Source organism: Enhydra lutris, unplaced genomic scaffold (assembly GCF_002288905.1).
Source record: "Enhydra lutris kenyoni isolate GAN:26980312 unplaced genomic scaffold, ASM228890v2 scaffoldscaffold93, whole genome shotgun sequence".
NCBI lineage: Eukaryota > Metazoa > Chordata > Mammalia > Carnivora > Mustelidae > Enhydra > Enhydra lutris.
Window position 1 is genome coordinate 3,142,251 of NW_019154177.1, and position 17,020 is coordinate 3,159,270.

At 38.9% G+C, this 17,020-nt stretch overlaps 2 protein-coding genes across 3 annotated transcripts in view; one reads left to right on the forward strand and one right to left on the reverse strand.

Annotated features, from left to right (window-relative positions):
- Positions 1–10,853, forward strand: part of LOC111162585 (solute carrier family 17 member 1) — a 31,521-nt gene extending 20,668 nt beyond the window's left edge. Inside the window, 2 exon segments of the mRNA XM_022527088.1 lie at positions 5,111–5,201; positions 10,716–10,853. Coding sequence (XP_022382796.1) covers positions 5,111–5,201; positions 10,716–10,853 — 229 coding nt within the window.
- The window catches only part of LOC111138542 (histone H2B type 1-A), a 364,628-nt gene that overhangs the window by 289,850 nt on the left and 57,758 nt on the right, over positions 1–17,020 (reverse strand). The gene's annotated exons all lie outside the window — the stretch shown is intronic.

Genomic DNA, 17,020 nt, shown 5'->3' on the forward strand with positions numbered 1-17,020 from the left:
GGAAAAAGCCAAATGAGGTTCATTTTAAGTCAAATGTATCAGAAAAACATAAAATATAAAAGGACTATATCTTCCAAATTTTGAGTTAATCTGAATGGAAATAAAAGCAAAAACAAAATGTAGCAGATTATAAACAAAATAAAGGAAAACAGATCAGTCAATCTAGACTTTAAGGCAAGATGCATTACTAGAGAGAAAGAATTTTTTAAAAATCACTTTAATTCACTAGAAGATATAATATTCTAAATTTCTATGCACCTAACATTTTACAACTGTAAAGCAAAATTTGAGAAAACTGTTCAACTTCCACATAGGATTGGGCAGCTGTGGATGACTGACATTCCAGCTGGGAAAAATCTGAAAAGACCAAATAAAATGCCAAAAGTAGGGGTGCCTGGCTGGCTCCCTCAATGTAGTGTGTGACTCTTGATCTCAAGATTGTTCAAGATCAAGGTTTTAGCCCCACACTGGTTATAAAGATTACTTTAAAAATTTAAAAAATAAAATAAAATAGCCAAACTATTCACTAAAAGTCATCAGATAACATCCAAGGCCTATAAGACCAAAGAAACAAGAGGATAGCACCTCTAAGGTGAGCTGACCATTCTCACCTCTTTTCCCTGGAGTCATTTGACAAAAGGCTGGTAATCCAGGGTTGGCCCGGAGAAGCCTGCTGCTCTGGATGGAGAAATTAGTGAAGCATTTGGGTTGCACAGGGCTGGAGTGATAATGTTAAAATTAAGGGAGCTTAAACATAAAGTCAATTTCTTTCTTTGAGACAGTTATTGAATTCTGAAGTTCAATGGGGCAAGTGGCCAAACAAACAAACAAACAAAACCCACAAAACCAAACTAAGCCAAGACCATGAGAAGTATGGCAGAATTTCCTATACTGTCTATACCAAGGAGACAAGAACTACCAACCCCTGGAGGGAACCGGTTGGATATACTGAGCTCTCCATTTAACAACATGGAAGGCAATACCTAAGCAACTGGGGGGAAGGGTAACTACAGGCTTTGAGTCTTATCAATACTGAAGCCTAACCTCATCTCAGTTCATTCACTAATTAGATTAAAGTGATCCATTCCCTCCCCTCTAAGTCTATTTATTAGAGAAAAGAGTAAATCTTCTCTTACAAAGCATAACACATTCTTGAAGTCCCTATACATCTTATTAAAAATGTCCTGCATTTAATAAAAATTACTAGGCATGACAAGGGATAGGGCCATGTGGTCAATAACTACAGAATGCATTAGAAATAGTCCTACAACTGAAACAGATATTAAAGTTATCAGGAAGAAAAACTTTGAAATATCTATGATTAATATACCCAGGAAACCAGGGGAAAAACTGAAGAAATGAGAAGAAAAGGTAAAGAACTTGACCAGTATTAGAATCTATAAAAACAATCAAATGGAAGTCCTAGAACTGAAAAAATAAAATATCTGAAACTGAGATCTTAATAAATAGGTTTAATGACAAATTAGCCACAAGAGAAGATGGGATTGGCAAATAGACATATCATAAAGAAACATCTAAATTGAAATACACAGGAAAAAAAACAAAAGAGCATAACAGAAGTGTGGAATGAAGTAAAAAGGCTAACAAATTTGTACTTGAGTCTCACAAGGAAAAGAAAGATAAAATGTAACATAAGCAATATTTTAAGAGAAAACCGCCCCAAATAATCCAAAAGTAATGAGACAGTAAGCCACACATACGCAAAGCTCTGTAAATTTTTTAAAACATGATGAAATGTAAATTATAATATATAATATATAAATACATATAATACAAAATATATAATATATTAATATATAATAACATATACAATATATAATATATATATACACATACACACACACACACATATGTATATATAGTAGGAATGCTAAAAACCAAAGACAAAGAAAAAAATCTTAAAAGGAACTAGGGCAAAAAGGCATGTCACTTTCAAGTAGCAATAATAAGCCTGACATCTAACTTTTCAACAGAAACCACGAAAACCATAAGATATGATACAAACTCTACAACATGCTAAAAAATAAATGTCAACCTAGAATTTTATGCCTAGTGAAAATATACTTCGAAATCAAAGCAAAATAAAAATGTTTTCCGACAGAGAAACTGTCACTAATGGAGAAATCCCTACTGAAATCTGAATATGATAGAAGGACTGAGGAGCAACCAGGGAGGGTGAGTATGTGTGTAATTACAGAGACTATTGATCTGTAAAAACAACAGAGAGTAACTTGTGAGTTGAAATGCATATCTAAACAAATTGCATTACGGAACTAAAATACAGGATGAAATAATGCAAAGAGCAGAAGGGAGATAAACAGAAATGTTAAAATATTAAAATCTTAAAAATGTTCTAAGCTCTGAAATAGAGAAAATACTAAAAGTAGAATTCATAATAAACTTAAGTAAAAAGTACATGTTATAACATCTTTAATGCTTGAAAAGAACAGTTGAAATAATAGAAGGAAACCATAGAAGGAAAAATAAAATGGATGAATCTTGAAGAAAAAATGGCATATGAAAAAGTTCAAAAAGAAAGTAGTGAATAGATAATCACAAGTATATCAGTAATTATATTAATACAGATGAAATACTCTAAGTGTCAAGATTGTCAAAGTCAAAAATAAAGGAAGTTCTGCTCTATGCTGCAAATAAAAGACACACATTAAACACGAGGATAGAGCAAGCATGCAATGAAATACAAAGAAGTATTCCAAGCAAATATTAACCAAGAGAAACCTGAAATAACTATGTTAGTATCTAAAAAAAAAGGAATACTACTAGAAATAAAGGGTGTTAATTCATAACGGTGGAGAGAAAAATATCAGAATTATATCTGTTTGAATCCAGTAACACAGCTTTAATTTATGTTCACTATGAATTGACAGAACTCAAAGAACTAGACAAATTTACAATGTAGGAAGAACTTTTCAAAACCTCTTTCAAAAGCTTGGACAAAAAGAGGTAGATAAAATCAGTAAGGATATGGATGACTAGAACAGCAACAAAAATGAACAGAGTTGACCTGATTGACATGTATGGAAGACCACACTTCCCTCAACAAGGAGAGGATTTAAGTTATTTTCACTTGCTTATGGGACAGTTATTGAAATTGGTGATATGCTGGGTCACAGAGCAAGCTGCAATGGATTTAAAATGCTTGAAATTATTCAGAATATATTCTTTGATCACAGTGAATTAAGGTTGCCATCAAAAGCAAAAGATACATAACCCCCATTGTTTTGAGACTAATACTTCAGTCAAAGGAATCACAATTGGAATTAGAAAATACTTTGACTAAATCATGATAAGTAGGACATTTCAAAGCATATGGAATGCTTTTAAAATCATGCCCAGAGAGAAATGCATAGCTTTAAACATATATATTGAGAAACAGTTAAGTCTTAAAATCAATAATCATGTTTCTTATCTCAAGTAGCTAGAAAAACAGCAAATTAACCCTCCCCCCAAATTATGAAGATCAGGACAAAAAATTATACATAAAACCATCAATGTCAAAAGTTGGTTCTTTGGAAATTAATAAAAGTTATGAAATAATGAAAACTGATTAAGAAAAATAGGGGCACCTGGGTGGCTCAGTGGGTTAAAGCCTCTGCCTTCGGCTCAGGTCATGATCCCAGGGTCCTGGGATCAAGCCCTGCATCAGGCTCTCTGCTGGGCAGAGAGCCTCCCTTGCCCCCTCTCTTTGCCTGCCTCTCTGCCTGCTTGTGATCTCTGTCAAATAAATAAAATCTTAAAAAAAAAAAAAAGAAAGAAAGAAAAGAAAAATAGAGAAAAATTATCAGTATCAGTAATGACAGAGAGTGTATTATGGTAAGTTTAGAGTATGAAAAAGAAATAACAGAATATTATGAGCAACTTCCTGCCAGTAAGTCTGACAATTTAGATGAAATTGAAATGTCCATCAACACACATATACACAGTCATAAATATAACTTTTAATATTTTTATGGGGAAAGGGATTCATGAAGGCAAATGTGACAGAGGCTCACAAAAGGCATATGTAGCCCAATTCCCACAAAAACCCTAAGGGTCCTATTGCTAAAATGAAAAGGGGAACTATAAATTCTGGGGACAACTGGTGGTTTCGGTACCAATCTACATCTGTTGTTGCTAATAACCATAAATGTTCTTCTTTATACATTAGAACACACTCTCCAGCTCCCCCTAAAAAATCAGATCAAATTTCCACCCAGTGACCTCATACAGCTCAACATGCAGGGATTCTCAGTCCGTATGTGATGCCTCTCTGATTAAGGGACAGAGAAACTAACAGACAAACTACCACCTCCCGTACTTAATAGGTAAAGGCAGAATAGGAATAAAATAGACCTAGGGAAATGAAATGAACAGAACAAAACAAAAAAAACCCTCACTCTTGGAAGAAAAGGAAACAGAACCTTTAATGGTGAAATCTGTTAAACAGGAAAGGCAAAGACTCCCCACCCCACCCCGCGCGCCTGGAGAGAACTAATCTCTTGGTAAAACAGAGATTCTGCTCTCCAAAAGGCACCTCCTTGTTCTCTATGGCTGATGGGTTTGGCCCTTACTCTATTGATCATTCTCCATGGTTTTCTCCGCTTTCTGCTGAGCTGGGTTTGGGTACCCAGGACTGGCCACGGACAGTAAGCTTCCGGCTTCCTCATCCATGTACTGGGAGCAATCACTGTGACCAGTAGCTCTGGGACTGTGGGAAGAGAACGGGTGAACAGAGTCCTTCACTTCTGTATTGACTCTAAACCAGTTTCTATCACCAGTAAACATCACCTTGATTTTCTCAACTGGATTCACAGATTTCCTAATTGTGCTGGCTTTCACTCCACTAGGCTCTCACTCTCTTAATTTCTGAATCGTTTTTACTGTTAAAGCCAACCTTTCCAACTTTGTACTGAAACCGGAAAGTTACCTCCATACACATCATTTTTCGACATTTTAACGGAATTTGAGAAGGGATGCAAAATTCAGGAAATCAACAGTTACCGCTCTTAAACCTCATTTTGTTAGGTTGGCTTTCCCTGCAGCATGTGTCTGACTTTATATCTGTGTCCTGTCGTTCTTTTTTGCATAGTTATTACGGATTTCTTAAAGGAGTTACAACTTTAATTGGGATGATAGGAGGACTAACTTCTTCTACTCTGTGTGGCGTGATCCTTAATCAGGTAAGAAAGCTCCAGGCATGGGTGGTTGCTTTTCTAATATTACTTATACAGAGAAAGAAAGCAATATATACACAAACAATTGTAGATGTGACATCAGCAGGAGATGAGTAATGAGATATTCGCTCACATTAACCTTAGTCAGATCAGGCATCCCTCCAAATCTATAGATAATGTAATTTCTTTCTCATTGGATATCAAGTAGTTGTGCTGGGAACATTTTAGTCATTGGTCTTGGGAACAGAAATGAACCTCTGTGATTTTTAATAATGAGCGTGTGGCTTGATCCAAACAGGAATTTGGCTAGGTGAATGGTAACATAAGTAACAAGATACAGTTTTGTTAGAAAAGGAATGAAAAATCAGGAGCAAATAGAATTAGAGATCAAAAGAAAACCTTCTCTAAAGGAGCACTGGGTATGGTGCATAAACAATGAATCTTGGAACATTGAAAAAATAAAATAAAATTTAAAAAAATAAATAAAATAGGGACGCCTGGGTGGCTCAGTTGGTTAAGCAGCTGCCTTCGGCTCAGGTCATGATCCCAGTGTCCTGGGATCGAGTCCCACATCGGGCTCCTTGCTCAGCAGGGAGCCTGCTTCTCCCTCTGCCTCTGCCTGCCACTCTGTCTGCCTGTGCTTGCTCTCTCTCCCTCTCTCTCTCTCTGACAAATAAATAAATAAAATCTTTTAAAAATAAATAAATAAATAAATAAAACGTAAGCAAAGGCAAAGTAAATAAATAAATAAATAAATAAATAAAAGCCAACTTGTGTTTCAACAAGTGTCCTGGACAAGATTACCTGAAATCCTCCTCTTAAGGATATTAAAATGCCCTAACAAATTGAAACAATAATTTTCAGTGCATAACTGATCTTGAAAAAGATGTAAAAGAATATTTCAGAGATGAAAAATGAAGGAAGAGCTTGATCCCAGAGAGGTCAAAGCCCGATGAAGCCCTGTGCTATTCCGGGTGCAATGACCCTTGCTGGGCGATCTGTCGCTTCAGCTGTGATGAACAAACCAAGAATAAGAGATAATATCCCCAAACCACTCATAAGACAAAAACACAAAAAAGTCAGATTGGAAATGCTGGCAAAAATCTGTAATCACAAAGGACTATACCGTCACTTCATAGTACCATGTAGCTTACAGGCAAACTTGGTTTATTTGGAGGAAAAGCTATGAGCTGAGAAGTAGCAATATCTACAGAATTCTTCCACATGCTCCTTATCCCATGACTTGGCCAAGGAGAGATGGTTTGCATTCACCACAGCCAAATTTCCTAAAGAAGGGCACCTGCCACCATCATGTTCTATGTACTTATGGTCTCGGAAAGGCAGGAAAGTCACTATAACCATGGAATCCCCCTGGTCAGAGAAGTGGTCTCAACAGAAAAGCACGGTTCCAAGAGACCAGGCTGATTTCTCCTCCTCAGCATAGGGCCCACTCAGCTTGTTCTTCCATTTAATTCACTTGGATGTGCTGAATGAACTTCCAAAAGTTGTGAGATGAGCTAACTTCTCTGCTGACTTCCACAAGGTGGGAGGAAGTATACCTCCAGATGGTCCAAAATTATCTCTGCCCAGTAAGGAAATTTGTCTGTCTCAGCCTCAGCTTCAAAGGGAGAGGAAAAACCAAATAAAGACTCTTCTGGACATCTGGAACAATGAACCAATTTTCACAAAGGTTTGAGGCCCAAATTCAAACTCTATTTCCAATGCTGTAAGCCCAGCATTGAATTTCGAGTAGTTCGCAGAGGTCTAGTAGAAGCAAGTAAGATTTTTCTGGAGAAACTCACCCTAAATTCATGCTCTAGGGTTTTCTCAAGCATTAAGGTTTAGTGAGAATGATTTTACAGTCCATCAAATATCAACAAACACAAGAAGAAATAAGGTGTCATGTGAGAGAAGAATAAAAGAACCTTAGCATCAGATCCTCAGAGTTATTGGAAATCTATGCAGATGTTTAAAGCCAAAAAGAGGATTGCAAATATAAATAAAAGGCATAAGATCTGACAAAGAACTAAATCTAACCTCTGGCAATTAAAAATAGAAAAATCGAAATAAAAAATTTCATACGAAATACAGCTAACAAGAGAATTAGTGAAGTTTCTGATTCCGCTGATAAGAGTAAGTAATTTGAGCCAATTCTCTTAGTAAAAGCAATTTACAAGGTTGGAAAAATGTTGAGAGTCTTCTGCGAAGCTTCAGAGAACCAGAGAGACGAAAAACTTTTAATACGCAAGATGTAGGAGAAGCCAGGAACTAAAAGAATTAGGCAAAAGACTACGAGGTATTTTCCACTGGGCTGAGGAAAGCAGATTTTTTGGACCTGCAGCTTTTGAGGACCTGCCAAGCACAAGGACCCTGATACATTAACTCTTGTTTTAGCCTGAGACCTTCCAAGAGCTGCATGGAAGGAGTAAAGGTGAAGAGAAATACACCAGTCCTCACACGGCCTGCTCTGAGTCATTTGGGCAGACCGGAACATAGCCAACCTGACTTTAAAGGGCTTCAGACTTACCAGTGTCCCAGAGGAGTCTGAGGAAGCCATCAAAAACAGCACTTTTGGGCAAAGGCATCACCAACCCGACTGTCCCTAGAAATAGTTTTTTTTAAGTGCAATCTCCTGCACACAACAAAAGATAACCAGGCACGTGAAAGAGACACAGCAAAAGCAGGGAAAAATGGCAGAACAAAGAGCAAACAACAGTGGCAGGAGAACGGGGACCCCAAAGACAACTGGTACCACCAGCTCGCGTACACTGCACAGGAAAGGATAAGTGAAGCTTGGAAGTTTCTGTAGGAGGCTCCGACTACAGGAAGTCACATAGAATATGTGAGGAAAAAAGGACTAAAACTGAAGTTTAAAAATGGAAAACTGTACAAGCAAAATTAGGAATTCACTGGATGAATTAGACAGACACAGCAGCACTGCTCACAGCCCCAAACCCCAGCAGCCAAAACTATGGAGGTCTTTCTTTCTCAGCTGGTAGATCCATCTCCAGTCAGCCGACGGGCTAACTGGGGAGAGCCCGTCTTCTAAGCACTCCCAGTGGCTAAGGCAGAGGAGAGGTGCCTGGGAGGCTCATTTTTTTTGGAGACGTAGATTAAAAGCTAAGAACATTAAGAACAACTCTATGCTAAAAATCTGGGAAAACTGGATATATATATTCATTTATGTATAAATGAACATATATATGAATATACAAATATATTCATATTCCTAAAAATATATTTGGTGTGTATTCAAATCTCAACTCCACTACTTATGAGGTATGAGACCCCAGAAACATTTCTCTAAGTCCTGGTGTCTACAGCTATAAATGGCAAAAATGACACAGAAACCTCATGGGGCTTAGGGGCTTACCAAATCAGATCATGGCTGCAAGCCAGACGCTCATGTATTCAACCCATAACAGAAATTAATATTGTTATTTGCATACCCTTTTAAGTGTTGTCTATCTAACACAATTGGTCAAGAAAAGTAAGTTACAGGTATATACATTGTAAATGCAGAAGAACAAAGTTACATTATGTACAGAGAACAGACTCTCGGGGGTGGGTAGGGGAATCAAAGTTAGATATTAGATCATATAAATATCTAAACCACAGTATCAACTAATATTATAAAATACCTATGGGGGAAAAACACTGAAAATTGTGGAAACTCCATATGAAGAAAACTGCACACGTTTTAAAGCAACACAGTAAAACTATATGAAGAGGGAGGCATATCAAGTTTTTATGCTGGAGTTCAGGTCCAAATATATATTTACAATGAATTCTATTAACTTAAAACTATTGAAAACTTTATTATTTATCATTAAATTTCTGGGTACATCTTGGTCCTTTTCTTCACTTTCTGTTTGCCAATGACCTGTCAAGCTTCGCATGTTTTAATTAGAGAAATCGCTATAATTAAATACATTTAATGTCTTAGCTGAAGGAAACATATTGTTTTACTTTTTCAAAGTCTACTCTTAATTACATTTTATTTTTCCAATTTTAATTTTCTTTTTGAAAGAGGGAGCAAGTAGGAGTGGAGAGGGGCAGAGGGAGAGAGAGAGAGAGAATCTTAAGCAGGCTCCACACCCAGCATGGAGCCATTTGTGGGGCTTGATCTCACAACCCTGAGATCATGACCTGAGCAGAAATCAAGAGTCAGACTAAGTTTGACTGAGCCACCCAGGCACCTCTACTCTTAATTATATTTTAAATAAAACTGATGATGATTTGATCAAGTTCCAAAAAAATACATTCTGTATAATAAAGCTTCATTTCAAACCAGAGGAGATGGATTTATTTTTTTAAAAAACATAGTGGGAAACCCACTTGTAGAAAAATACAATTATATCTTATTTATATAAAAATACAAAAATACAATTATACTCTGACCCCAAAATTAATTCTAGATGGTAAAAAATGTAAGTGAAGAAAGGAAACAAAGAAGATAATAAAGTAAAACAAGACTTAGTAATTAGATAAACTTTGGGTTGGACATCCTTCAAAAGCTTGGTACCAGACACCTAAACCCAATCACGATGCATTATACATTTAACTACATAAAATTTAATCTGAGCTGATAAAAAAGGTAAAAAGCAAAATGGTAAACAAATCTCAAACATAATTAAAATTCAATGTCATCTTTGAATATAGATGCAAAATGAAATAAATCACCAGTGTATAGACTCTACCAGCCTATGACACCATGATTAACTAAGGCATTGTTTAGGAAAGTAAAAGTGACTCAATATTACAATTATTAATGAAACTGATCATACTGGAGGCTTAAAGAGAAAATGTTATATATAAGGAAAAGGTATTTGATAAATTTTATTCAAAAGCATTGATGGGTATTAACTACCAAGATATTCAGATTTATAGCTGCAAAAAGTGAAAAACAATTTAAATATAAAGAAATAAGTGATGTTTTACAAATTTTATAAATCTAAACTCTGGATTACTAATCAGTCATAAAGGTTATGATATAGCCAAGTATTTCTTGATATGCAAACATATTTATATTGCTAAATAAAAAACCAATGCATTTCTGGCTTCAGCACTATGTACATTATAATGTTATTTTTATAAGTGAAAAATTATATGTACATAGACATAAATCAAAAAGTACAAGGACAGGGTACCTGGGTGGCTTGGTTGGCTAGGCATCTGATTCTTGATTTCAGCTCAGGTCACGATGTCAGGGTCCTGGAATCAGAGCCCCATGTCTGGCTCTGAGCTCAATGAGGAGCTGGCTTGTCCCTCTCTCTCTGCTCCTCCCCCACCCATGTGTTCCCTCTCTCTCTCAAATACATCTTTTTACAAAATAGAAAGATAAATGATAGTTATCTTTGTAGAGTGAAATTATCAATTTTTTGCTCCTTATGAGTATGTTTTTCCATGTCTATTAAGTGACCTGTGTTGAACCTATACTATTTTTAATATTATACTAGAAGTGTTATAACATACCTCAAGCACATTAATTTATAATCACTTTGCACTATAATCCCTCAGGATTCAGAATCTGCCTGGTTTAAAATTTTCTTCCTGATGGCAGTCATTAACGTTATATGCCTACTTTTTTGTCTCATATTTGGAAAAGCAGAAATTCAGGACTGGGCTGAAGATAGACAAGAACACACACGCCTCTGAAGGTAAGCAGTGATCAGCTTGAGGTCAGATTTTGAAACTGCGGGTGAAGGATAGGGTGGGGTTGAGGGTGACAGGGTGCTAAGGTGGGGAAAAGTTCAGACTTGGGGGAAGAAGGGGACCAGGTCAAGTCTAAAACTCTCTGGTGTCCTGATGGACATTCAGCCCCGAGGAGGTGCCGCTCTGGGATTCTGGGGAGAGAGTGGGTCCAGGACATAGAAATTTGGGAGTCATTAAGGGTGAGGAGGACAAGGGGACGCTTTTGAGGGGATGGGAAGGACGCTTGATGGAGCAGGAAGAACGTTTGAAGAAATGTGCTGGCTCAGAAAAGTGAAAAAGGTGCGCCTGAGCACCCCTGGCAAACACTACCAAGGGAGCAAACTGCATGAGGTCTGAGAATCTACCCATGGATATGACAGGAATGAATAATGGAATAACGGAAACAAAGGGTCCAATAAAGCTCGAAAGAGAATCCAGTATTGTGCCTTCCTTCCTGAAACTCTGTCTGTGGTAAATAAAGAGTAGATATGTCTCTTTGTAGGATTATCTCAGCTAATACAGAAATAAGAATTGGTCTTGGTAGAATATCCTCAGTTTGCAAACTCCAGGGAATGAAGGGATCCAGGATTTGCGAACAGCTGTTGAGCTGTTAACATCACAGAGAGAGATTCAGACATATTGTGTACATCCTGATGAAAGAACACGCCACCACCAAGGTCTTTCTGTGAACACCAACTGGGTACAATCAAGCCTGTAAAGACAGCTACTGTTTTGTAAGAAAGACACCACAGAATGCAGGAGGACATGAACTAAATCCTCGGGACAGGGGGGCGCGTGCGTGGTTCAGATGGTTAAGCACCTGCCTTCACGTCAGGAAATGTTCTCAAATTCTTTGTGTGTGTGCTGGTTCCAGATTCTCTGGCACAGAAGTTCACCTCTAAATTCTACCTTTCTGAGTCATTTCACTTAATACATGTTTCTTACAAATATTTCACCCACTCTGAGAGCTGCCTCTTTTGCAGGGTTTAAGCCAACAGCTTAAACTTTTGTTACCCTTACAGACAGCATTTTCTGTCATTTGATTTTCTGTCCCCTTCAAGCAGTGTCCTCTGTATCTCTGTGGTCCTCCCACGCCTGCCCCCCGGCCAGCCGCTAGTAACTCTGGTCTGTGGTATATTTGAAATGCTGGTTATGTTTCTAGGCTCTGGTGAAGTCTTTGAAAATGCCTCCATTTTTCATCAGCAGGCACTGGTGAACACACCGGACTGTTCTAGTAACTTCTCTCCCGCTGGGACCCAGTCGGCCTCACTTTGTAATTCCCCACACAGCCCCCGGGGGCAATTTCCTGTCTCTTGCTTACCTTGGTGGCCTTTCAGGGAGCGGGGTCGCTCGGGAGGCGTCTCCTTTGGCCTCCCACTCTGAGTCTGGGTACACTGAGAGGAGAATGGAAGGTTTCTTCGACAACCTGCGTTTTTAAAAGCTTGCAGCATCGCGGTGGGTCCCGGGCCCAGGCAGACACGTTGTTCCGGTTGGTCTATCTCAGCCGCGCATCTTGATTGGAGAAGCTGCGGGGCAAACCGGAAAGGGCGGAGTCTTAGTCACGCGTCTCCCCCCTCCAGCCCAGAGCGCATGCGACCAAAGGGCCTGGGCCGCTGAATGGCAGGCGTTGGGGGGGTGTCCCATGCGCGCTAAGCCCCGCAGCCCTCGCTCGGACCCGAGTCCCTCTCCAGCTAACACCCCAGGAGGGAGCCGAGCTCAGGAGTCCGGCAGGCAGCTGTGAGTTGACTGTCACCTTCTCTTTGGGTCCTTGTCTCGAAATTAGCAAATAGCCCTTGTAGGTTCTGGCGTGAGGTGGTTCCCTGGTTTTCCTTGTTTCCTCTGTTGAAGTTGCCTTTTGAGGGGGTTGGGGAATGCGCACCGGAAGACAGCACAGGACTTTAGATACTGTGGGTACTGCGGGGTGAGCCTTGTCCCGTAGTCTACATAACAAAAAACGGGGCTAGAGAGTTTGCCCATGAAAAGGCAGAGTTCTGTGCGCCTGGAATCTTCTAAAGTTTAGCATGTTATATGTTGTCGATATGCACGGATTTTATTGGACCAGTAGATTGCGGTGAATGTATTGGGGTCTGTAAACAGAAGTAGGAGGTACAGTTCTGCAGCTGTCTCTGAAGCTGGGGACAAAGTGAAGCCACTGGAGGGACAGAAAAGGCTCCCCTCCCCAGGGCACCTATGGGTGAACTCGGTCCTGTGGCTTCTCCCTCTGACACTGCCAGCCACCTGGCATGTCGCCCAGCAGGATACCAAGGACTGTTGGCAGAGTTTAAGCTCCTGCAAGCTTTTTACTTTGACTTTTTTTTTTTATTCCAGTAGAATTAGCATCGAGGTTGTATTAGTTTCAGGTGTACAAAGGGTGATTGCAGACTTCTCTGTATTACTCCCACAAGCTTCGGAAATCGCTGTGCAACCAATTAGGGCAGCCCCCGGGCCTTGCCACCATCCAGGAGTCCGAGCTCACACAGAGGGGAAAGCAGGGAAAGAAGAATTCCTGGTGATTCATGGTTTCTTTACCGTCTTTACTTCATCTACAGATGTTTAGTGGACAGCTAAAGTAGGGATTTGGATTTGTTTCCCAAGCCAGTGAGTTTTAACCACGTCATTTTTTAAAAAAATACTTCACATTTATTCCTCTGACTTAAAATACCAACTTTTGGTAAAATAAACTTCTATGTATTTATATGTGTTTCTGGGCTTAATATATAGTTTAAGATCTGTTGGTACCGGGACCTGTTGTGCAATATATTGATGGGTCTAAATTTTTAATATGTGTAAATACCAGACCAATCAAACATTTTTCATTTGTATTTTTGAAGATGATATTGTGTAATATCAGCTGTTTATTCTCCTGGGAAAGTTTATAATCATTGGGCCATTTTAATAAAGATTGAACTGCAGTATTTAAATGGCACCAAATTGCAATTTAATTGCATTAGACTGCACTAAATCTGTTTGGGAGAAACTAAGCTCCCTGTACCAGCACATTCTCCCTTAAGAGTACATAGCGAGACCCCCCGCCATGATGAATATGGGTTCAGTTTTTGAGTCCAGTGCTGCACTTTGCTACCTGTACTTAGTATACATTTCTTAACAAAATTTAATTTATATTTCCTGAATGTGTTTTTTATTTATTGTAATTTCTTACATATTTGGGCTGGGATGTAGGGAAGGTATTGTTTGAATATAGTTATTTTTTAACTGAAAATTTTAACCTGTAGCTATGCTATCTCCTTCGGATGGTTTGGGAGTTAACTCTCTAGTTTCTAGGTAGATAATAATGTCATTTTTTGCAAATAATAATAATAATTTTCTTTCCTCCCTTTTGATATTTTATATTCCCCCCCCTTCTGGACTCATGGCCCTTAGAATTTCCAGAACAAATTTAAATAATGGGTTAATGTTAGTATTCCTTTAATCTTTATGCCTTTAAATGCATATACTCTAGTTTTATTCTTTTTTTGATATTTTATTTATTTATTTGAGAGAGAGAGTGAGCATGAGCAGGAGGAGGGGCAGAGGGAGCAGGAGAAGCAGGCTCCACACTGAGTAGGGAGCCCAACGTGGGGCTCGATCCCAGGTCCATGAGATCATGACTTGAGCCGAAGGCAGACACTTAACTGACTGAGCCACCCACGTGCCCCTTCTAGTTTTACTCTAAGAAGTCAGTTGTTTATTTTTATCTATATAATTTTTTATGAAGAATAATTGACATACAATGTTGTATTTTAGGTATAAAACGTATAATTCAAAAAAAAATGTAGTGACTTGATATATATTTACATTACAAAATGGTCACGGCATAGTTGCGATCTGTCTCCATACAAAATTGTTACAATATTATTCTTATATTCCCTATACAGTACATTATATCCCTCTGTCTTATTTATTTTATAACTGGAAGATCATCCCTCTGAATTCCATTTACCTGTTTCGTCCATCCCTCCACCCTCCTTCCCTCTGGCAACCATCACTTGTTCTCCGTATCTCTGAATCTGGTTCTGTTTTGTGTTGTTGGTTGGCTTATTTTGTTTTTCCGATTCCACAAATATGTGAAATCATTTGGTGTTTGTCTTTCTTAGCCTGACTTAATTTCATTTAGTGTCTAGCTCCGTCCCCATTGTTACAAATGACAAGATTTCATTCTTTTTTATAGCTGATTAATATCCTGTTGTATAAATATGCCATATCTTCTTTATCCATTTGTTTATCAATGGACATTTGGGCTGCCTCCATATCTTGGCTGTTGTAAATAATGCTACAAATCATAAGGATGCATGTGTCTTTTTGAATTGGTGTTTTCATTTTCTTCAGGTAAATACCTCAAAATAGAATTGCTGGAGTCTGTGATAGTTCTATTTTTTGTTTGCTTGTCTGTTTATTTATTTTGTTTTATTTGTTTGTTTAGCATGGACCCCAGCATGGGGCCTGAACTCATGACTCAGAGATCAAGACCTGAGCTGAGATTAAGAGTCAGATGCCAACTAACTGAGTCACCCAGGCGCCCCTATGATAGTTCTGTTTTAATTTTTTGAGGGACCGCTGTACTGTTTTCGTAGCTGTACTGTTTTCGTAGCTGTACTGTTTTCGTAGAGACTGCGCCAATTTGCATTTCCACCGACAATGCATGAGGCTTTTTTCCCATCCACATTCTTTTCAGTATCTGTTGTCTCTTATCTTTTTGATCATAGCCATTCTGACAGTTATGTGGTAATACCTCGTTGTAGTTTTGTTTTGCATTTCCCTAATGAGCAGTGATGTTGAACATCTTTTCATGTGTCTCCTGGCCATCTGGATGTCTTTAGAGAAATGTCTGTTCAGGTCCTCTGCCTGTTTTTTAATTGGATTGCTAGTTTTTTAAAAAACATATTGCATTGTATGAGTTCTTCATGTATTTTGGGTGTTTACTTCTTATCAGATACGTCATTTGTGAATATCTTCTACTCAGTAGGTTGCCTCTTTTGTTTTTTGGTAGTTTTCTTCACTGTGTAAAAGCTTTTTAGTGTGATATTTCCCCATTTGTTTATTTTTGCTTTTGTTTCCCTTGCCTGAAGAGACAGATTTAAAAATGTATATATATTGCTAAGACCGATGACAGAGAACTTTTACCTATGTCTTTTTCTAAGAATTCTATGGTTTTAGATCTTACATTTAAGTCTTTAATCTATTTTGAATGTATTTTGTATATGGGATAGGAAAGTGGTCCGGTTTCATTGTTCTGCATGTAGCTGTCCAGTTTTCCCAGCACCATTTATTGAAGTGACGGTCTTTTCCCCATTGTATATTCTTCCCTGCTTTCTTTCCCATGCACTGACACCATTACCCTGGGGCACCCCTCCTGGACCATGGAAACCCTCTTCATCTCTCTTAGGTGCTGACATTCTACCCTAATATCCAAGATGAACAAAGCTAGGCACTATTTAAAGTGGTAAGGACAGATTTTAATCAGTCATATACTGTTACAAAAAGCAAATGAGTCTAGAGAGATCCAAACTCAAATTTTTATTCGTACAGAGGTGAGGGGCATTTTAAAGGGAGGACAAGGGAATAAGGAGGGGGAGAAGTAGGGGCTTAGGAGAGTCAGACCGGTGAAGAATTACAGAAAGCAGGAAGGGTGTTGGCCCACGGGAGGGTCGCCTCATGGACGTTGGCCTTCCTCACCTGCGTCACCTCCAGACCCTGTGCCAGGCTGCCAGCCAATGCAGACATGGTCCACAGCCCTGGTCAGGCTTCAGCACGTTATGCCAGGCTGTCCTGTCCCAACAGTCCTGACCTCCCGTGGCCTCCAACGCTCCTCATCCCAGCCTGCTTGGCAGCCCTGGACTCATCTGTCAGGCGGAGGAAGGATGTGTGTAGAGCACTTGCCCTTTCTGGACTTTGTAACCAGGTGAAGCTGGTTTGCAGTCTGGTCTGCCAGCTGGCATACGCTCTGGCAATTTGTTCTTTGAAAGGACGGGGGGGTGCATTTGAGCAGGACCAGAGTGTGTGGGGGCACAAATGGAAGTCTTCGTTTCATGAAATAGGCATTTGCCAAAGTACACAGACTGTGCCTTATTGTTGCTGTAGATAACACGTATTCATATTAATAAGAGAGTGCAGCAGTATCAGACGGCTTCAGC